The following is a 23,700-nucleotide window of genomic DNA, read 5'->3' on the forward strand; positions in this document are numbered from 1 at the left end:
AAAAAAAATGAGAGTCACATCTAGCCTGTAACTGACCATCATAATCCTTATTATTTTGGCTTTAGAGAGATTTAAGATATATTTTGAAATAAGAAAAGTACTTTTTAAATCTAGTTATAACCTAAGCTACTTGGTCATAAATGTGCACTTGCTTAGCATTTAAAAATACCCAACTTCCAATGTGCATACTGCTTTCAACTAATACTAGCAAAATATCCGTCTCCCACAGACCTAATCAGAAATAATTTTTGGTTACAACCAGAATGTAAAGAACAGTGGCAAAAATACTTGAGTTCGTCCATTAAGCAAAGAAATATTTATTCTACATAAATTACGATTTTCTTAGCAACACTGAAATATACAGGAATAAAGTACTACTGGTGGGTTGGTTGCCTTAAATATCCAGAAAAATAAAACACATAATGGGCTTTGAATAAATATATCTCGAACTGAGTGAATTCCATAAAATAAAAGCGCACAGGTGCTTAATGAAGAACTGTTAACTGAGCCATAAATCAAAAAGGCTGATCAAATGCCTCATGACAAGTAAGAATAGATGCTTAAGAGCAACTGGGTACATTTATGACATCATCAATTTAAAAACAGTCTCATATAGATAGTGCAATACCAGTTACAGTATTCTTTTTTCCCCTAACTACAATTATAAAGCAAAGCAGTTCTCTGAGGTAAACAGGCGCATAAGGAACTTACACGGTTAGAGGACAGACACAGTACTCAAAATTTTCAAAGCAGTTTTAAATGACTTGACTAAATCCTTTTATAAATTTCAGACTATTTTAAAGATGACAAAGCTATAGATCAATGTAAGGTAACAAACTCACTGTCCTCTCAAAATCTTAATTAGACACACTTTCAAAAGCTTATTTCCACATTCTTCCCATTAAATACAGAAAACTACAACCAGCTTAAGAGGACATCCATCATTACAAATAGGTTATTTAATGAAGAAAAAAGAATAGCAAAAAAGATAAAATTGTCATTAGTGGAGGCTTTGCCCTGGAGGAGGTGGGAATAGGGGGTGGGCTGGGGAGAAGGGGAGGGGGCGGGAGGGGGTAGAACAAGGGAATCCGTGGCTGATATGTAGAACCGAATTGTATTGTAAAATAAAGTAAAATAAACATTTCAAAGCAATTATTAGAATTAAGTATATGCCAATGAACTGCTATATGGGGCGGGGGGGGGGGGAACCTCCTTGTATTCAAGTACATCTTCCAATATTCTTCCCTCAAACTGAAAATAATAATGTCCCTGGAAACAATGAAATTGCAACAGCTGAAGCTCTCTGAGGAAAAAGGCATCGCCAATACTTTTGAATATCATATACCAAAAGATATTTTCCCTGCTCAAGACACACACACACACACACACACACACACACACACACACACAAAGTTGGATCAAATTCCAAATTCTCCTAATATCTCTTCGGACTCTTGGAGTACAAGTACTATTCGAGTAAGAAAAAAAAAATCAATAAATAAAGGAGAGGAACCTTAACAGGGCTGTTTTAAAATGAAAGGCACAGTGATCAGTAGACTCAAACCTTGACTGACTACATCCCCTCGCCTAAATCCTTGCAGGAGGAGTCTGTCTATGCCTTCCCATCCAGCTTCATCCAGGAGGCATCCACTCTTGCTGGCTAACAACCCTCCACCCCACCCCACCCCCCTCGAGGAGCCCCAAGGCACACACCTGGCACCGGACCCGCGCGGGCTCCAGGCCACAGGCGCATCTTTCTATGCTGACGTCCCCTCCCAAAATCCAAGTTACCTCGCAAATTCTGGTCTGAGCCCAAACCTTGCGAAGTCATCCGTGCCCCTCAGCCATACTACCCACCCGCAAAGCCCCCAGGCTTCAGCCTGGTCCCACCTACCCTGGGGAGAATTGCAGAGGGCGCTGTCGGCACTGCAGGAGAGGGGCCCTCTGCGGGAGCTGGGCCAGGGGCCAGAATGCCTCCGGCAAGACGGGCCGGTGAAAGGACTCCGAGCCAGTGTGAAGGGCAGCACTGTGCGCTAAGCAGCCGAGGTGGCCCACGGTAAACACTAAGTGAAACACAGCAGCCGTGGCATCTGGGGTAAAGCGTCCAGGAGTGTGAGACAGGGGTGTCTGGACAAACTGAGGCGGGACGCTGGCGCGGCAGTAAGGGGGCGTTCCTAGCGCAGGACGTGCCCCTAAGGCTCCCGACCTCCCGCCCTGCAGACAGTCATCAGGACTCCAACACCAGGACTTAGTCTCCACACCCCATGGGGGGCCGGGGGCACCACGCACCTCGGGTCTCCTCCGCCCTAGCAACAAAACTTCTGTCATGCTAGTTCCCGGAGCAGACACCAGAGTTCACACTGCCGCCGCCATTTTTGAGAAGCCGCGCGCAGAGCCGCGCATGCCCCACAACCGACATAGCCACCCCGCCCTCCCACAGCAGGCTATGTGCCCTGTGGTCGCTGCAAACACGCCCTAAGACTGCTGCCGCCGTGGAGCTTGAGCTCTGGACCCAGCAACCTGCTTGCACGAGTTCAAGCAGTGGTCATTAGAGACATGACGACCCTGAAAAAGCAGTCTGGCAGTTTTTCCTTATCAGCCAGAACCAAAAATCCTAGCAGCAGCCCTTGCACCCAAGATCCCTGGAGTCTAGCATCAAGTTCCATCCTGGACACTCACTCCCATTAGCCTGTCAGACTCCTGGCTAACTCCTACTTTGGCCACTGACCCAAAAAAGTAAAGACTTCCCCAAGAAACCAAGTCCAAGGAGCAAGGAAAACTCAACTCAGCTCCTATACAGGAATTTGAGCAAAGACACTCACTCCCTCCTTCCATGGTTCCAACACTTGGAGCTTTATCCCTCTTCACCATGGTTTTTTTGGCACCAATATCCTCACAGTCCCACTTTCGGGATTTTGTTGTTGTTCTTAACTTATGCTAAACTAAAAGATACTAGACTAGCACAGTGACTGAAAGCATTTGCTCACATTTAAGAGTACCCAGAAGGGTTATACACAGTGCAATTTGGAATTGCCCCTCCATATACTTCCTCACCTTGGAGGAACCTATAGCATAAGTAAAAATCACTCTGAAGAGAGGAGGGGGAAAATGCCATAAACAACCCATCAATCTGCACAAAATATATCAAACAGAAATCCAGAAAAAAACATGCACCTCTAGTTCTGAGTTTATTATAAGCTGATTTCAAAGTTTTGTTTGAAAAATACACAATGTGCCATGTTAGCCAAAAGTACACTATTGATAGGTCTTCTCCTCTCTCTACAACTCTTTCCAAAAGTGAGTAGGTTTCGCATCTGTTATTACCTTAATGTATAATGGACTTTCAAAATTACAATTCTGAAGTTAGAGCCTACAACTAAAAGTGTATATCCACAACAACAAAGTATATCCATCTTCTAAAGTATAAAATTATTTTCATATACAACTCTTACAATACGAAACAAATGAAAGTTCCTCAAAGATGTTAGCACAGTATGTATCAGACACTGCTATTTCTAGGGGAAACAGGGAAATAATTTTGATCTCCCTAAGAAGCTAGTAGTTCCTAAGACAGTAAAATAGAATGTACTCTCTTGTATACCCACGCTTGGAACTGAAGAGGCCTGCCACCTGAAGATCTCCAAAATGGTGTGGTATTAAATTCTTTTATCTCTTCCTAGTAACTGGTAACCTCTCTTCCTAAAGATGATCATACAAAATTATCTCGGTGTTAATTAGCTGATGACTTGGGCCATAGAGTGCTACTCCAAACCTTACTAGACATGCAGGATCAGATAGTCTAGATTTCTATAATGTGCCCAGTTCAAGAAAGATATAAATACAAACTTACTGATGATTTGCTTCACAATTTGAAAATCATTTGATAATTACAGATAAACATATTAAAATATTTTTAGCTGGGCGGTGGTGGTGCATGCCTTTAATCCCAGCACTCAGGAGGCAGAGGCAGGCAGATCGCTGTGAATTCGAGGCCAGCCTGGACTACAGAGGGAGTTCCAGGAAAGGCGCAAAGCTATACAGAGAAACCCTGTCTCGAAAAAAACCAAAAAAAAATAAATAAATAAAATATTTTTTATTCTTTACAGCAAGGCAGCTAGCCGCTTATTAGACCTTTTGCTACTTTTATCTATTAGAATTCTTCTATAAATCTATATATACCCCTTTCCTAGTTATAATCTTAATAAAAAATATGATTTCTTGCATTAAAAATCAACAAATAACAGAATTTTCCATTTTCATATTTACAGAAACTTTATTAAAAAATAAAATCAGATCTTAAATAATATGGAAATTTTCTCCTTCAGAGGACATTTATTTATTGGATTTAAGATAGGAGACCTTTCAAGTTCCAATGTTTTTACCCTTTGTAGTATAAAACAGTAGTCATGGGAAAGTATTCAAATATTAAGACACTTAATCTAAGAATTATTATACACAGTACATATACAAAAAAGAGAACTGGAATATTGAAAAGAAACATAAAAGTCAATGTTGTATGTTACAGAAAATTTGATTCTTTCACTGTTTGCATCTGAATGAGAAGTGTGTGTGTGTGTGTGTGTGTGTGTGTGTGTGTGTGTGTGTGTGTGAGTAGTAGTAGTAGTAGTAGTAGTAGCAGTAGTAGTTTTGAGTTCTTTTGGAATTACAGTAATTTTATAGTTTTTCTTAAAAGAAAAAAAGGAAAGACTAGCATAGTTGTAATCCCAGCACCACGGACAGACTGAGGCAGATAACTAATTCAAAGCCAATTTGGGCTATATAGTAACACCTCCATTTCAAAAACAAACAAACATAAACAAAAATTAAACTGCTCTGATTGTTCTCAAATCCTTTCAAACTGAAAGAAAAGTCAATGTTAATACAAAATTCAAGGTGAAAAAAATTACTAGGTCAGTGATAGGTAAATATTAAAGAAATATCTGGTCACATCAATTATTGTATAAAGAATGTTTGCATTATCTAAGAGGAAGATTCAATGAGTTTTCTAAGCCAGAAAGATTTTAACAGAAAACAAATTGAACAGTTTTATTCTAAGCAAACCCTTTATAAATGATAATACTGGATGAGCTTAAATCTCTAATCAACGGTCACTGTCTTTCTAATCCTGAATATTTGAAAATTCAGCACTGCAGCCTGTATGTGAAAGATTTGGCTTGCTATCACTTCTTTTAATGCACATATCTTTATTAATTTATATTTATTGCTAATTTTCTAGCCTCACTGATACCTCACTACACTCCCTATTTCTTTAAAGTATAATTATTGAATTCCTTACTCTGAAAAGGTAATTTGCATCATCTACATTAGAACATCTGCTCACTAACTATAATTCATCTTGCTAAAGGATTTATAGAAATGATTATTATGTTAAATATGCTATTGGTAATGACAACTGCATTTAATGAGCTCCTGTGCTCAAACCTCTAGGGTCAGTGTGGACCTCTCAGTCAATAAAGGCATCTGCTGCCAAACCTGACAGCCTGAGTTCTGTTTGCAGGACCCGTATGTTGAAAGGAGTGAACTGACTCTTGCAAGGTGTTCTCTGACCTGTGCATGAGTGCTATAAGCATGCCAGCATGCACACACTACAAACCACAGATGTAAAAAATATTAAATTAAAAAATAAAATTAAACTTCTAATATTTTAAATGTTATTTAAATGAGGTTAGATATTCTCATCCCCACCTTACAGATGAGGAAAATGAATTTCACAAAGCAAGTAAGTATCAGAATTAGCTTCTGAACATATTTTAGAACATTTCCTAACTAACCTTCCAACTCTGTCATCAGTCATATGCTTTCATCATATCCTATACATGTAATCTTTCAATAATAATTATTTGGGGTACTTATACCCTATTTTTCTCCTTTGTCAAAATAGAGATTGCTTTTAAATGATATCAAAGGTCAGAGCATCACTCTTTTATGTTATATGGTAGTATTTTATATGTAGTTAAGACTCTGATAACTTATTAACTGGGAGAATGAATACTTTCATTATGGTGTTGAATAAATATTGCCTAGAAAATTAAAAATAAGACTCTTTGAGCCTGCCACCTCTAGACTCTTGAGTCACAACTGCTGCTATACAGAGTCCCTCTAGCCCCATGAATTCAGAGACTCATGATTGCTCAAGATGCTGAGTATAAGTCATAGCTGAGGGCTCAGCCCTAAAACAAGATATTTATACAACCTCCATCAAAGGCTTGGGGAACAATGCAGAAAAGGGGGCAGGAAATATGCAAAAGCCAGAAATTAGGGTAAAGTATATCATCCTCTAGCCATGATACAACCATTGAAATCAAACCCACAGCAACTGCAGTTCCCTGCACTAGATCTTACACAGAAAGACTGGACCTGTCAGCAATCAGTCATGGAAGGGGCTCACAGGCCTCTAGCCCTTATTGCTAAACTAGTGACTATTGATACATTCTAGGAAAGGGGAGTCATTGTCTTGAATTATGTACCTACTACTATGCCCACCAGGCTACAGGAGTTAAGTCCCGAATCTACAGTCACATTTGATGTGTCTGGTTAAACTTAGGTCACAAAACAAAATGAATAGACATGAAGATGAGAAAAAAAGATTTGTAGAAAAAGAGGATAGACAGAGGTACCAGGGAGTTCCTGGGGTGAGATTAGTCAGTATGTATTGCATACATGTGTAAAACAATCAAAGAACAAATCTCATTAATTAATTTACAGAGAAGACTCTTTGGACTGGGAGGGTAAGAACTAAGGCTGGAATAATCCACATTTTCATGATTTCTCAAGTAACCATCAGATTTCCTCCTATCGATTTTCTCTGATAGTTCTCTTTACCCAGACCAAAGCCTATAGTAACTTTACTGACACATCACCCTACCACACCCTTGTCCTAATCCAAATCCAATGCAAAATCCTGTATCTCAAGTGTGTTTGGTTAGTTCCTTTTGAATTTTTCTTTAGGGTTTCATATTAATCAAGCAGAATGAAAAGAGTATTTCCTAGGTTAAGTTTAACCCAGAATTTTATCAATACACATGCTATAGCTTATACTGAATACTATTTACAAACACAAAGTTAACAATCTAGGATGAATTAATATAAACTATGTTTCCTACATCATGTACTTCTTATTACAACACAAAAGCCTATGTTAGGCAGAAATTAGAGATCCAAGGTGTAATTAGTAAACACCATTTGTCTATTTCCACCTTAGTGATAAAAACCACAATAGGGAAAAATAACTAATAAATTATTGAAAGAGTTAACTGAGTTTACAAATACCTTTAGATTCTTGTTTGAAGAATCTTTAACATCATTATTAAATTGAAAGCACACGTAAAAAACTATGTTGGCTTTAGCATACTGTTGGTTTTAACAAGCCTCTTTTCATAACTTCAAAGTAGTAATTTATCTAGAAAAGTAACATAAAGTGAAGTCTGCTAGGAAGCCAGAGAAGCTAGCCTAACAGGTGAAAGGAAGACATGACTGTACCAGGAGCCCTGAGTTATTGTCTGAAATCCAGGTTCTATCAATTAATTATTTCTTTACAACCAATTCTATGCCTCTACTTTAAAAATTCAGAACTGTGGTAAAGAAATAAACGACATTTAAGTCACAGATGAGAAAACATTAGTCAAACTGATCAGAAAACCACATGGATTTTGTTTAACCAATCCTCACATTTTAAAAATAAATTACTCTGTAATAGCAAAATATCTGACATCTGAGCTAACTAGCCAAATCAAGTGCTTTATAGGCTGTGAAAACTGGCATGAATTCCATGAATACTACATTATACTACATTTAGCCCTCAATACATTCACTCAGTCCTTTATTCAAACAGTTTATTAAATGCTCACTGCGTGCAGCTTTGTTAGAAATAGAGACAGCAAGATGAGTGAGAAAACTCAAATAATCCAGGAGTTTATACCCAGAGAAAAGAGAAAGACATTTTAAGATCTGTTAAAATGAAGTAGGACCTCTTATCTCACCCTTTTTGTATCAATTTGAAATGGACCCATATCATAGAATATTGGATGGAATGGAAAAGCAGTTTGCCAGCTGAAAAGTGGCCCTTTGAACATAAAAACACAAAGTAAAACAAAACACTAATTTTTATTTTACACTTTATGCACTGTTTATTCTCCACTTGAGCCATCATCCTTTCCCTTTCTCCTAGGACCCAGAAAAATCTCTTCATGATTCCTCCCAGTAAAGAACACCCTTCCAACTCAAATAACATTATTCTCACTTATATCACTGTGGATCAGTTTTGCTTCTTCTTGATATCTTATTCATGAATATATATATATATATATATATATACACATATATATTCTTTTGTTTCTTTTTAAAAAATGTACATTGGGGAGTGTGTTACTGCTTGTCTGTATGTGTACCACATGTGTGTTGTACCCAAAGAGACCAGAAGAGGGCATCAAATCTCAGGAACTGGAGTTAGAGAATGCTGTGAGCTACATGATATGGTACTGGGAACCAAAGCCACGTCAACTGCAAAAGCAGCAAGTGCTCTAAGCTGTTGAGCCCTCTCTCCACCCCTTGTGTTTGTCTTATTTTCACTCAACATCTGTCCTTCAAATTCTTCCCTATTGGTAAAGCACCATGCTCATTCTTAGAAAGTGTTACAGATAACTTGACTATATCTCTATCCCACAAGATGTGGTCTGGGCTGAACTTATTGTAATTTGTCTTCTAATTAATGTAATCTTTTTGACAATAAATTCTCTGAGGCTATGGTCTGACCTCCAGCTAAACTAAACATTAACTATCTTAGGTATCTTTGGAGTTTTACTTATTCATAGTCAGGGGCAGGATTCATTTTGTACTTATAGGGTACTATATAAGTCTCTACTATTAACCTTTCTTTTCTTTAAGAATTCACTGTCTGAAACAGATTTGTAATCCAATCAGATAGTTGAGTGGACAAGCATATTCAGATTTTATTTTATTTTTTTTACTTTCTATACACTTCATAGATGAGACATTTTTGTTCGCTCTTGTGCTGAGAAAACTAAGCAAATTATAAAGGAAATCATCAAAAGAAATTAGTTGGAAGGACAGAAAGTCAAACTAAACTGGGAGAAGAAAAGGTATAATTAGAGACTATAAGGCTCAAATGAAAGGAAACGGGGAGGAAGAGAAGTAATATAGTAAAGAGAAGCTGTCAACTATATAAACTTGTAACTCAGAACCTAAAAGATAGCAAATAGCACTTTTTGTCCTATGAAGGATGGCATTTTTTTTCGACTGGATTAGTTTAAACTCACTTTTTGTTCTTTGAACACACTGGTGTCTTTTCTGATTTGATGTTCTCACTTTCTTGGGTCCTTACAACATTTAAGTAAGGAGTTGAAAAGTGTAAATATGTAATCAACATCACTTCAGCAGCAAAAACCACAACAGAAGTTCAAACAGAAAGGTTTACCATTTAAAATTACTCAGAAATTCCAGATTAAGTTACATATGCATTCAAAGCATCCCTCCTTGAAATTTACAAATAACTTCTTTTAAATGGACATCTCACAACAATGTTGATGCAATGAGCAAGAGGATGGAAAGAATGGGCAATATTTTAGTCATAGTGGCATTTGAACACCTGGATTAAGAAATACAGCAAAAATCTAAAAAATTCTATACACGTATTGTACCAGTACCTTTATATCCAATGGGTATGTTTTTTGAACATTTAGAGTCTCTCATGGGACTAGCAAGACAAAGCACAGGCAGTTAAAGTAGGTTCTGCTCCTTTCTGGAATTGTGACTGATGCAAAATATACTGAACTCTAAACTGCATAGTAAACAATCCCACCAAATATTAGCATCTCCCAGGCTGTTTAAAGCAACTGAGCTAAAACCAGCTCCAACACCATAATGCATCTGTATGGAGCATGATGCATATTCACTCTTTATTAAAGTAGTAGTAGTAGTTGCTGAAGCTACCATGATCCAATACCTGTACTAAATACATAGCCCAGACAAATAAGTGATTGGGGTGAGGTGGGTATATCAGAAATCAAATCCATGGGCTCAGTCATTCAAAACGAGTGTTTTAATTATCACTGAGTCATAAGCATGCTTAATAAGATATTTCAATGGTAAGTTCACAATTAAATCAATGTATTGCTTATAGATACAAATAGGGACTCAGTTGTTGAACAAGTAGAGTGTTAAGTTAAATAAATAAGAATAGGCTTTGATGCGAAACATAGTACTTTTAATGTAGAATATAGTAACATTAGATAAGCTAAAATGAAATTCATAGAGAAAACATTTCCCTCAAAGTTTTTTGTCCCCTTGTTTCTAGAAATTTCAAAAAATAAATAAATAAATCTCCATAGCAAATCCCCAGTAAGTTGTCTTTCTGAACCTTGGTTCTGAGCAGCTAGAGTCACTCAGCCACCTACATGGTCTAGAGAGTGGGGTCTTACCAGCCTTGAATAGACCATTATTCTAGCTTTTCCCCTACAGTGGGGGGACTTTCAACCCATATGACTGAGAAAAGAAGATGGAAATTTGTGGCTTTGTGGGATGCTTTGTATAAACCCACAGTGTGAAAACCATTTTTATTATGCAGTATAAAGTGAAAGAAAAATATACCAAGCCAAAGACTGCAAACTTCCAATGTACAACATATTAAAGGTTTAGTGTCAGGAACAATCAGGTTCTTGTCATCTACCCTTTGCTAGCACAGTTTCCACAAATAATGGACAAGGACTACAGTTTCATAAAATGTTTTCACAGTGCAAGATGAGCCAGCTTTCTGGAGGTCTCTCTAAGGAAATGACTGCAAATGTTTTTTTGGTGTGAACAGCCTTAAGTAGTTTAAATCCATGGTAAACAAAGTGACCAACTGTCTCAGATATGTTTTACTATTTCTGAACTGAATATTCAGGATTATTTTAGGATGCATTTTTTTAAATAACAAACATTAAAATAAAGGAATTATCCTATTTTATTTTCTTAAACGGTGGTGACTTTGGAAATTTTCTAAGTGAGAAACAAATTTTAGAAAACAATCTGCAAAAATTGAGATAAAATATTTTCTAGGAACCAGGGTTGACAAAATGACTCAGCCAGTAGAGGCGCAAAAGCACAGGCCTGAGGACCTCTGATATTCACAGGAGCACAGTAGCATACTGCCTCCCGCAGCCACACACACACACACAAGAAATAAATATAAAATTTTCTTTCCTCTAAATCATACTATAAAGACAATGAGACTATGGAAACTTCCAGGAAAAACACACACAGTCTTTACAACATTGGCATGCTGATTTTGAATTTTAAGAACTGAGAAACTACATCACTTATAAACTTGAAATGATTTTACAGTATGTCTTTTCTAACACAATATCTTGAAACAAGTACTAAATGTGACTTATGGAATATAGTATGAGGAGCCTCCCCTACATCTCTGAGAACCCTTCATCACACCATGGGATGTTTAAAGGCTATTTTTCCTGTTTGTTTCCTTGAGAAGAGGTCCTAATAGGCTGCTGAGGCTGGACTTGAACTCCTGGATTTGGTGTAACCAGATTGCTCCTGTCCGCCTGGCCCCCCACATTCCAGACAAATCTCTCTCACCCACAGTCCCACAGCCACTGGCCCCTCCAGCTTACTATGGAGAGGGAAATGGAGGAGGACTTGCATCTCAGCCCCAATACTGACCTGACCCTCCGGTAGCAGGGACACTACAAGAACTCACACAGGATTCATAACTGAGCCTTGGGTGAAGAGCACAGAAGAGTCCTTTAAGGGAGACTGAACATGAAGGAATTTCCTTATCTCTTCTCCTGGGGCTTTTCTACAAGGATCACCCTACTTCCCAGGGGCCAGGGGAGAAAGCTTTAAAGTGAGGAAAAGGCTGTGATGGGCAGTGGTTGTCAAACAAAAGAAAGTATTTGCAAAGAGATAGGGAAAAAAAACAGGTACATTGCAAATGTGGGGGTGAGAGGACAGGGAGAGGAAAAGGTTGAGAAAGTGATAAAGGTATGGATAGGGGAGAAATCTCTGAACAGGGAGGAGGCGGCTTAGGAAGGCACAAAAGTGGGAATGTGGAAAAGCATGGAGGAAGGGTAAAAGGGGAAGGCAAAGGGGTCAGACAGAGAAGAGGAACAAAAGGAAGAAAAGGGGTTGGGAATGGGGAAAGAGGTGGCAGGGAGTAAAATGGTGGGCAATGCAGAAAGGACTGTGAAAAGAGAAATGGGAGCGATTCTTAAAATGGAAATCTGACCAGGATGCCAGCAGGGGAGTTTAATCCCAGGCCTCCTGAAGCAGAGATAGGAGACTCTCTGAACTTAAGACCGCCCTGGTCTACACAATGAAATCCACATAGGAGAAGCATGTGGACAGGCCCTATCTCTATGTCAAATAAAAAAACAATAATCATAATAATCACTTTGGTGAAAATAATAACATCTATATCATTTACAACAACAAAAATAACCGAAATCTACTGCAGGCCGGAAAGACAAAGAAGGTTTAGAAAGGGGAAAAAGTGGTGTATGAAGGTTCTCCTGCCTTGAAATGGGAAAATGGTTTAGAGTTCTGTAAATGGGAACAGAGAAATACAATGACAAGCGGGGATGGGGTGTGGGGGGAGTAAAACTGGTGAAGGGACAAAAGGACCAGGGTTTATAATAGAGGGAGGTAGTAGGAAATGGGGAAATGGGTGTTATAACCCAAGGGAAAAAGGAAGAAAGGGCAGAGGACTTGAGGGACAAACAAGGGGAAGGGAGGAGTTACAAGAAGAGGCAGGAGGGGAGGAGACACAGGGCAAAGACACAGGAGTTGGACAAGGCAATATGAAAAAAGAAAGGATGGGAAGGGAATGCAGAAGAGGAAGGGAAGGAAAGAGAATGTGGAGGATCCAAGGTTACAGAGGAAAAAGAGAAAAGACACTGAAAACACAACATCAGGAGAGAAATTCAATCCCTGCTGGCCAATGCCATCCAGTCCTTGGGAGGTAGCCATCAGGAGGGAAAATGGAAAGTCCTGAGCTCTGGACAGACAGGACGAACAAGCCGATGAACAACTGAAGGAATCAACGAGTGAAGGACACACAATGGGTGTGACTGGGACGATGGGGGATCAGGAAGTGTACTAAGCAGTGAAAATGACTTAAATGGAGGAGATACACACCTGTGACACTGTCAAAGAATCAGATATTAAAAAAAAAACCTTACAATAAGCTCTCCAATTGGCAAATAGTCAGACAGCACAAAGAGTTGACAAGAATACAGACCAACAGAATCTTTTTCATGTTCTTGTCTGGGAAAAATTGAACCTCGCTTTAGAGTTTCATTTAGCCATATGCTACCCAAGGGATAGTCAGTCACTCTTAGATGCAGCTCTCCGACACAGTCACATGTGATTTCTACGGTCAAGTACCTCTTCTGAAAGCAACAAGAGACAGAAACAACAAACCTCTACAAGTTACCACAAATCCACCTCACAAAAGGGTTTTTACAATCTAAGAGACGCGTGCTCGGTTAGGATCTTTGTTAAGGCTGTTTCTCAACGTGAGTAATTTACAGACAAGAGACCAACTAAGGATGATTCTGTACAGGTTCACATGATCTAAATGCATATGAATGCAAATATCTGACACAGCATTCTCTCATTTCTTCATAGACACCATCTCACTAAAAGGAGGAATGGATATGATCTGGGGCTGGCCAGGCAGACCTGTACTCCAGACAGCTGTTTCAGAGTTGGAGGAGAGCACATCTATACTTCCAAACCTACCTAGTGACACAACAGTCATAAATCTGGCCTAGGCCACAGCCAAGAATACATTTCAATGTCCAAAGTGGAAGGATGGAAAAGGATTCTGATTTTCCTCACAAAAAAGTCCCAAAAACCCTGAACTAGGTTGGAGGATTTTAAGGGCGAGGCCTGTCTGGAGCTTTCCCTGGGGCTCTGATAGATGAAGAAATAACTTAGTTTCTTGTCTAAAAACAGCTATATACTATAGGGGTAAGAGCCATTTTAGGTGTTTTCAATCCGAGATATATATATATGTGTGTGTGTATATACACATATAAATATATCACACACATATATATCTTATACATACATGTGTCAGTGTGTACATATGTACTTATAAGATTAAATGTACTTGTCCTCTGAGGACTCATGAAGCAAGAAAAATTTAAGACCTTAAGCTGCGTCCTTACCCTCAGTCCCTTTCCTACCTGTTATATAGAATTTTGAATTTTTAGTGTGTACCCCTGTTTGTTAACTATTACACTGACCAGATTTATGAGGGTACCAGATTACAATCAAATCATGTTCATACTGTTGGTCTGGGCAATCTTGTGTCTACACAGACAGCACAAAACCCATGTCTGTTAAACTCATATGACCTTGCTTTAAAATATTTTATCATTGTAGTCTCAGCTATACGTCATTCCTATGTTTTTAAAGTTACTGAAATGTTTTCAGGGAAGCGAAGGCAGGCAGATTTCTCGAATGGAAGTAAAGAATCTAACGCTTCAGCAATACACCACAAGAACTGGTCCACAAAGGCAAAAGCAGCCCATGAGGAAAGAAAAGAGCTCCTTAGAATCCTCCTATACAATAATATTTTACTCCCAAGCCCTCTGCTTCTTCCTTCAGGCACTCCCTCTGGCCTGGCTTCTCATTTTTTTTGTCTATATCACGGCCATACTTACTCCTCCTCCTCCTCCTCCTGCTTCTCCTCCTCCGGAACTCTGGTGACCATGTTCAGGAATCAGTTGTCCTAGACCAGCAGGTGGTTTTCCAGTGACAGGTTGCTGAGAAAGAGATGACCAGGGGATGAGAAGTTAGAGAAGATAGGAAAGTTTGGGATCAGGAATGTTTACACAAGCTGACTACCAATGCAAGCACCAGGTGATTAGGAAATGCTGCATCCTATATACAGGTTTCACAAACGGAAAAAGGGGACAGGGTCAACAACAAAAAAAAATCTCATACATGGGACGGAGACGGCAGAAAGTCAATCAAGCAACAATGCACAAACATAACACAGAGCAGCTCCAGTGAGACTCAAATTGAGCAGACAGAAGCCATAGCAATGATAAGCACAGCCTGTCCGGGTGGGAGGACCTGGGTTCTCAGGATCCGAAGAGAGCGCCCCCGTGAGGGACTCACTCCAGGCCATTACTGGCCTTGTGAAGCATGTTCCTGGCTTTAGACCAGGAATTAAGTTCCTTCTCCACACATCTGTGCCTCAGAGGAAGCCCCAGACAAGTCAGGGGCAAAAACATGTTCTCAAGACTAAACATCTAATAAAATGCAACAGAAATATTCATAAAGAGCCTGAAATCCAGAAGTTCAAGAGGCAAAGGAATAAGAGCCCAGGGTTGAAAGGGGAAGAGGGTTGGTCATCTCTGGAGCACCATGAAATGGATGGATGTTCATGCATACGTACGTCCATCTGCATGCATGTTTTAAGTACCCAGAGAAGTCGAAAGATAGTTGCTGGAAACGACCACACTCTCAAAACAGCTTCTTTGTAGTAGACTTTGACACAGGTCTAAAACAAAATGACACTGGATACAACATGAGAAGTAGAAACAAAACTGAAGCTCTCATTAATCCATTCCATATAAACTGAGCAGAAACCATAAATCTGGGGATGTCAAAGGACCCTGTATCCCAGAATTATGGAAGGCTGATGAAGGAAGATGCCTTAAGCCCAGGAATTTAAGGCCTGACCTGGGAAACCTCAAGAGACCTGCTCTCAAGGAAAAATGAAGGGCCGTGCATAGTTTTGAAGTCACACATGGAGCTATGAAGGGTCTCCAACTCTAGAGGCATTCCTTATCCGAAATCCAACCACCTGAACTGTTCCCCCCATCCCCTGACCATTTTCCCAGAGTTCTGCACAATCCTAAGTCTTTGCACCGTCTTCTCTACTTCTTAAGCACTGGCCATTTGGAAACAGGACAAGTTCTTTCAGGATAATAAAGGGGAGATCTGTTTCTATGTTCAAGAGGAAAACTCCTGTTTCCACGGTGTATTCATTTGCAAACTTATGCAATCATAAGACATAGGTAACACACAGTCACAGGTTGTAAGAGCAAGGCATACAAAAACCCTGACAAATACCACCCTCCTACCCAAAACTAATAGGCTGGTACACAGAAGACAGCAAAACGGGAAGAAAAAAAAATAAGTAAAGGAGTTTTCCGAATAAGAAATCAAGATATATGTAGGTAAGCAGGTACCACTGGCATGATTTTTAACAACATCACTTGTGTGGCCAAAGATGACTAGGAAATAAGAAAGGCCCAAAAACAATGAGCCAACTCTCTGTCAAACTCACAAAACACAGACACAACAAACAACCCAGGAAGACAAGAACAACAACTCAGAGTGAGAATGTCAAAGGAACGAAGAGCTCAGACTAGACACGAACAGTAGACACAGTAAAATCTGTCTCTTGTCTTCCAGACTTCCCCGACATAGGACTAAGACATAAACATCTGTAGAGCAAGGCTCCTGACCCCACAGGTGGAAGTTTCAGCTGTGTCGTTTAAGGTATATCAGGGTAGAGAGAAAAAAGCCCGAGAACAGAATTGCTTTTGGTGGCACATGCTGGCTCCCGAAAGCTGTTGGGTCCCTGTTTTAAGTTCAGGGGTTAAATGACCACTTTGGCTAGTGCGTACTGTGTCAGGCCATCAGTTGAGCCTTATTCAAAGTGCCACCTAGAATGACAACCAGTCAAATGACCGCCCCCAGGCACCAAGAGGCAGGGGGACAGACAAAAATCTCCAGCAGACCTAGGTTTGGCTACAGGCTCACGCACAGGGAATTCAGAACGAAGCATGGAAGCGATCCATTTCTTTCCTTCTGGACACCAGAGCCACTAACCTGGTCCTAGGAGTTTTGGGGTCTCACCTCTCCATGTTTCCCTACTGTCCGGGTAGGGAGGACAGCCTTACCCACCTCACCAGATTTAATTGTACTTTCAGTGTTACTTAATGGGAAAGATTTTCCAGCTAAGGTAGGAGCTTTCATTTCATTGCTCCATCCATGTGCCTCACTCCAGACCTCTTAGCAGTGCTTCTACTCCTCATACCCATAGACAGGACCCTGATCTCTGCCTTATCCCTAATTCCAAAGAACTAATAAAGAAAACAGCTGCTTTAAATAATCTGTCTCTGATAAAGCTGAAATAAGTTCCCATGCATCCCAAGCTTTTCTCTTCCCAGTTCCCTCTTCTAATTAACTGCTCTGCTAATGGCTGCTTCGGACCACCACAGAACTGGAGTCCAGGGATCATCAAGTAAGAAACTATAACACCTAAAAGGTATTTAAACACCCAGACCAAAAAGTGTCTGGGTTCTACAACTAGATTTTAATATAACCATCTATTAAAGTAAAATGCTCTCAACAATTGATCACCTATGTCTCCTGGAGGCTAAATTAGTAAACAGGTGACTTAAATAATCTGTTTCTGATAAATCTTAAAAACATGTTCCAATCTCTCTGTCTCTCTCATTAACACAACCAACATAAGCAGAGTACTAAACACTACCATAGTCACTAATTTTCTCATGGCAACTTCTAAACATGTTCAAAATTTCTCCCAAGCCCCACAAACCGGCTTGAATCCATCTGGACAGGTCAGATCTACTTCAGGATTTGTCTGTCTAACCAGCATCCTGTCAGACACAAAAGCAGCCAGGGTGCCATGCCAAGAGGGATGGATGGCTCCAGGGCAGCAGGACTGACCACCATCCCAGAACACCTGTCTACCTCAATAAAACCCATCCCTACACCCTCATAAGAGCCAACCAATGCCCACCAAGTCAGCTGGAAGCAGTTTTTCCATGAGAAATGATGCCAATACACCTATTCACTTGCTTTTTAGAATAAGCCAAAAGTCTGGAATGTTAGGACCCTTTCCTCACTCCCGCACATGCACACCTTGGGGTCTTGCATCCTACGTCATCAGCAGGTGCTGGCGATTATGTGTCCACCTTAAAAAGTCAGACATGGACCCCCTCTCTCCCCTGCTCCTGCCTTCTTTTTTTTTTTTTTTTTTTTTTTTTGGTTTTTCGAGACAGGGTTTGTCTGTGTAGCTTTGCGCCTCTCCTGGAACTCACTTGGTAGCCCAGGCTGGCCTCGAACTCACAGAGATTCACCTGGCTCTGCCTCCCGAGTGCTGGGATTAAAGGCGTGCGCCACCACCTCCCGGCTTGCTCCTGCCATCTTTATTTCTCTCCAGGTCGGGATCTCTTCCCTCCTATCCCATTCTTCCTTCTAATAAAGCTCTTTGTAACTCTGGTGGTTGGAGCCATGGCCTGTGACTTTTCCACTGGTAACCAGTGCCACCAACCAGTGCCGTTTACCTTTCAAGACCCACACCTACAATCCCAGTACTAGGGAGGAGGTAGAAGTTGTTATCATGTTGTACCTCAGGTCAGCAGAGCACAGGTACCAGTTTCCAGGTCATAGTCTCTTAGAAAAACAAAAAGGCCATTTTAAATCCAGGAACTCAGGAGGAAGAGGCATGGGGATCTATCTCAGTTCCAGGCCAGACTGGACTACAAAGCAAGCTCGAGAACAACCAAAACTGTGACACAGAGAAATCCTAGTGTGGAAATAAAAAATTAAAAAAAACTTTTCCAGAGTGAACAGGGTGAAACACTCCTAACATCACAACATTTTAGACACAGTGGCAAGAGTACCCAGACTCTCAGTCCACCCAAGGACACAATAAGACAATCAATGTCACATATTTTAGATACACAGCAATTGGAAGCCTGACCTGGGTAATTTAGAAAGAACCTGATTCAAAATTAACACGTTTAAAAAAAAACAAAACAGGTCCTTAACTCAGACAAGCATGTAAAAATAACTGTACTCCTTAGAAGAATCTATAAACCTGTGTGTGTGTGTGTGTGTGTGTGTGTGTGTGTGTGTGTGTGAACAAGAAAGAAAACCTCAAGTGAAAAATTGCATAAAGGTACTTGGAATAAAACAAGGAAAAGAGGTTCAATCCTAAACCTTACAATGCAGACTGAAAAAACCAGCTGCAGGAAGCTATTCTTGTGAATCTATTGCTGTAGGAAGTACAAGTGATTAGATTCCCAGGGACACAGACCTGTAAAGGCAGCACAAAACTCACACATTCTCACATGCACACAAAATATTAAAGCACGTACATATGCATGCAGAGAGAGAGAGAGAGAGAGAGAGAGAGAGAGAGAGAGAGAGAGAGAGAGAGAATGAGAATGAACACAAAACTAAGAGATTCATAATTCATGATGTTGGCCTCTCAAGACAATACCACAATCTAAGGCTATGTGAAATCTATACATAGAAACACTTTAAATCTGGCACTACTCAGTGATGAACATAAGAAAACACATCAAACTAATTATTTACATATTGTTCTAAGTTGAAATTGACAGACTATTAACATCTGATTCCCACCCCCCAGATTCGTCCATTTCAACAGGTATATATATACTCCCCGCCACAGGACTTTCACCTCGAAAATAGACCATTAAAAATACAGAGATCTAAGGACAGGGACAAATGTGAAGAAAAGTAGAGGTTATAAAAAACAAGGAGAGTGAGAAAGGAGCTGCAAAGGGACTGGAATAGGAGAAGAGAGTTATGGAGACATGAATCAGAAAGGTGGGGAAGTATAGGAAAGTGAAAATGGTTTGGGGAAGCAGAGAAGAACTCAGAAAGAGGGGGCGGTACCTAAAGAAGAATAGGGCTTGAGAAGAGAGAAAGCAATAGGAAAGGGGAAAGAGAACTAAAGAAGACATGGGAAATATGGTTGCAAAAGACTAAGTGTGAGGACAAGAAAAATTTTAAAACAGAGCGGCTTAGGAATGGGTATTAAAGGCAGAAGAGAAAAAGATTTTAAAGGGTTGCAAAGGAGAAAGAGTTTAGAAAAGCAAATGGTATACAAAGGAGTTGGAGAAGTGGAGCAAAGGAAAAGGAATGGAGAAGGAGAAGAGGTAGGAAATGGATAAGAAGGAGCCAGTTCATGGGAACAGGGAAACGAACCTGGAAAGGGAAAAGTGGTGATGGTTTGGGAAAAGAGGACAGGGATGGGGCAATTGGACAGGGGTTACGGCTATCACAACGGAGCTTAGAGTGAAAAAGAGAAGGAACAGAAGGAACCAGGTAAAAGGGTTCTGAAGAGGAGCAGGAGGAAAACGTTACAAATGGGTATTGTTAAGTGGAGAAAGAAAGATGGACAGAGACTAGGGGATGTCAGGAGAAAGCAGGAGAGAGGGGGAAGGAGGGACACACAGGGACAGAGGAGAGTGAGAGAGAAAGGGTTGGACAGGGAGAAAGCACACTGGAAGGAGATAAACGGGGATGGGGGGCGATAATGAGAGCAGGGGACAGAGGAAGACCTGGGAAGGAGGGAAACTTGGAATTAGGTACAGTGGAGGGGAGGGGTGAAAGGCGTGAGGAAGGGGTTGGAAAGAGAGGAAGGGGGAAAGGAGGTTGGATAGGGGAGACGAGGAAAAGAAGCCGCTCCCCAAACGTCCCGACAATCAACAAAGACTTTAAAAACCACCGAGAACAGAAAGAATGGGGATAAACAACTCAACTATGTAACGAAAACCGACTTGGGAAAGCACGCCACCGAATCCAACTCCTGGGTCTAACGGAAAAGGCAAGAACTCGGAAAGTTCCAGAAAGCCGTCAACGGGCAACGCTTAAGTGAGACGACGCCTGAGGAGAAACGGGGGCCTTGGGATGGAGGAATCTCGAGAAACAAGTCTACTCACTGCCATGGTGAGCAGAGGGCTCCACTGGGCCGAAGTCAGCACTCGGCATCCAAGAAGAGGGCCCACGACTCTGAGAAAGGCCACAAGCCGGCGCGAAACCCCCGAAAAGGCCTCAGCGCCTAGGCGCCACAGCTGCCGGCCCAACGGCCCACACTGTCCACCAGACACCAGGGCATTCTGGGAACCGGAAGTGAGCAACCTTCTACATCGCCCCCTACTGGAAGGGCGGCACAGACAGCCTGCGGCCCTAGGCCACAGCCGGCTTTGCAGAAGCTGGCCCCTCCAGCTTACTGTGGAGAGGGAAATGGAGGAGGACTTGCATCTCAGCCCCAGTACTGACCTGACCCTCCGGTAGCAGGGACACTACAAGAACTCACACAGGATTCATAACTGAGCCTTGGGTGAAGAGCACAGAAGAGTCCTTTAAGGGAGACTGAACATGAAGGAATTTCCTTATCTCTTCTCCTGGGGCTTTTCTACAAGGATCACCCTCCTTCCCAGGGGCCAGGGGAGAAAGCTTTAAAGTGGGGAAAGGGCTGTGATGGGCAGTGGTTGTCAAACAAAAGAAAGTATTTGCAAAGAGGCAGGAAAAAAAGAACAGGTCCTTTGCAAATGTGGGGGTGAGTTGCAGGGGGAGGTGTTCCTGGGCACAGGGGAGAGGACAGGGAGAGGAAAAGGTTGAGAAAGTGATAAAGGTATGGACAGGGGAGAAATCTCTGAACAGGGAGGAGGCGGCTTAGGAAGGCACAAAAGTGGGAACGTGGAAAAGCATGGAGGAAGGGTAAAAGGGGAAGGCAAAGGGGTCAGACAGAGAAGAGGAACAAAAGGAAGAAAAGGGGTTGGGAATGGGGAAAGAGGTGGCAGGGAGTAAAATGGTGGGCAATGCAGAAAGGACTGTGAAAGGAGAAATGGGAGCGATTCTTAAAATGGAAATCTGGCCAAGATGCCAGCAAAGGACTTTAATCCCAGGGCTCCTGAAGCAGAGATAGGAGATTCTCTGAACTCAAGACCACCCTGGTCTACACAATGAAATCCACATACGAGAAGCATGTGGACAGGCCCTATCTCTATGTCAAATAAAAAAACCACAATAATCATAATAATCACTTTGGTGAAAACAATAACATCTATATCATTTACAACAACAATAAAAAAAAAAAATAACCGAAATCTATTGCAGGCCAGAGAGACAAAGAAGGTTTAGAAAAGGGAAAAGTGGTGTATGAAGGTTCTCCTGCCTTGAAATGGGAAAATGGTTTAGAGTTCTGTAAATGGGAACAGAGAAATACAAAGGCAAGCAGGGATGGGTTGTGGGGGGAGTAAAACTGGTGAAGGGACAAAAGGACCAGGGTTTATAATAGAGGGAGGCAGTGGGAAATGGGGAAATGGGTTTTATGACCCAAGGGAAAAAGGAAGAAAGGGCAGAGGACTTAGGGGATGAAGAAGGGGAAGGGAGGAATTATAAGAAGAGGGAGGAGGGGAGGAGACACAGGGCAAAGACACAGGAGTTGGACAAGGCAATAGGAAAAAAGAAAGGATGGGAAGGGGATGCAGAAGAGGAAGGGAAGGAAAGAATGTGGAGGATCCACGGTTACGAAAGGAAAAAAGACAGTGAAAACACAACATCAGGAGAGAAATTCAATCCCTGTTGGCCAATGCCATCAAGCCCTTGGGAGGCAGCCATCAGGAGGGAAAAAGGAAAGTCGTGAGTTCTGGACAGACACGACTTCCGAGCCGATGAAATGAAGGACCTACGTACGAGTGATGGACACACAGTGGGTGGCACTGGGTCAAGGGGGATCAGGAAGTGTACTAAGCAGTGAAAATGACTTAAACGGAGGAGATACACACCTGTGACACTGTCAAAGAATCAGATATTCAAAAAAAAAAAAAAATCGCCTACAAAAAGCTCTCCAATCGGCAAATCTGAATAGTCAGACAGCACTAAGAGTTGACAAGAACACAGACTAACAGAATCTTTTTCATGGTCTTCTCCGGGAAAAACTGAACCTCCCTGTAGAATACATTTAGCCCTATGCTACACAAGGGACAGTCAGCCACTCTTAGATGCAGCTCTCCGACACGGTCACATGTGATTTCTACGGCCAGGTGCTTCTTGCCAAAGCAGTAAGAGACAGAGATAACAAACCTCTACAAGTTACCACAAATCTACCTCACAAAAGGGTTTTTACAATATAAGTTCTCGGGATAGTATCTTTGTTAAGGCTGTTTCTCAACAAAAATAATTTACAGACAAGAGACCAACTAAGGATGATTCTGTACAGGTCCACATGATCTAAATGCATATGAATACAAATATCTGACACAGCATTCTCCCCTTTCTTCATAGACACCATCTCACTAAAAGGAGGAATGGATATGATCTGGGGCTGGCCAGGCAGACCTGTACTCCAGACAGCTGTTTCAGAGTTGGAGGAGAGCACATCTATACTTCCAAACCTACCTAGTGACACAACAGTCATAAAGCGGGCCGAGGCCACAGCCAAGAATACATTTCAATGTCCAAAGTGGAAGGATGGAAAAGGATTCTGATTTTCCCACAAAAAAAGTCCCAAAAACCCTGAACTAGGTTGGAGGATTTTAAGGGCAAGGCCTCTCTGGAGCCTTCCCTGGGGCCCTGATGGATGGAGAAATACCTGAGTTTCTTGTTTAAAACAGCTATATGCTATAGGGGTAAGAGCCATTTTAGTTGTTTTCAATCCTGTAAATATATATATTATATATATATATATATATATATATAATGTATATATATATAAAACACACACACACACATATATATCTTAAACATACATGTGTCAGTGTGTATATATGTAAGTATAAGTTTCAATGTCCTTGTCCTCTGAGGCATGCTGAAGCAAGAAAAAATTTAAGACTTTAAGCTGCTTCCTTA

The 23,700-nt window shown here is 41.0% G+C and overlaps 1 protein-coding gene across 12 annotated transcripts in view; it reads right to left on the bottom strand.

Moving 5' to 3' along the window:
• Scml2 (Scm polycomb group protein like 2) overlaps window positions 1-21,067 on the bottom strand; it is a 115,798-nt gene extending 94,731 nt beyond the window's left edge. For 6 of the 12 annotated variants that reach the window (XM_059251579.1, XM_059251581.1, XM_059251584.1 and 3 more), the window contains exons 1-2: window positions 20,787-21,066; window positions 14,706-14,807 (exon numbers count right to left, since the gene is read on the bottom strand). In XM_059251579.1, the coding sequence (XP_059107562.1) occupies window positions 14,706-14,807; window positions 20,787-20,792 (108 nt within the window). In that variant the 5' untranslated portion in view covers window positions 20,793-21,066. Of the gene's footprint in view, window positions 1-1,894; window positions 2,211-14,705; window positions 14,808-20,786 lie in introns of those variants that run through there. The other 6 variants (XM_059251580.1, XM_059251577.1, XM_059251585.1 and 3 more) reach the window with 5 other exon arrangements.
• Window positions 21,068-23,700: the final 2,633 nt, after the last annotated feature.

The sequence above is a fragment of the Peromyscus eremicus genome, chromosome X, assembly GCF_949786415.1.
Source record: "Peromyscus eremicus chromosome X, PerEre_H2_v1, whole genome shotgun sequence".
Taxonomy (NCBI): Eukaryota; Metazoa; Chordata; class Mammalia; order Rodentia; family Cricetidae; genus Peromyscus; species Peromyscus eremicus.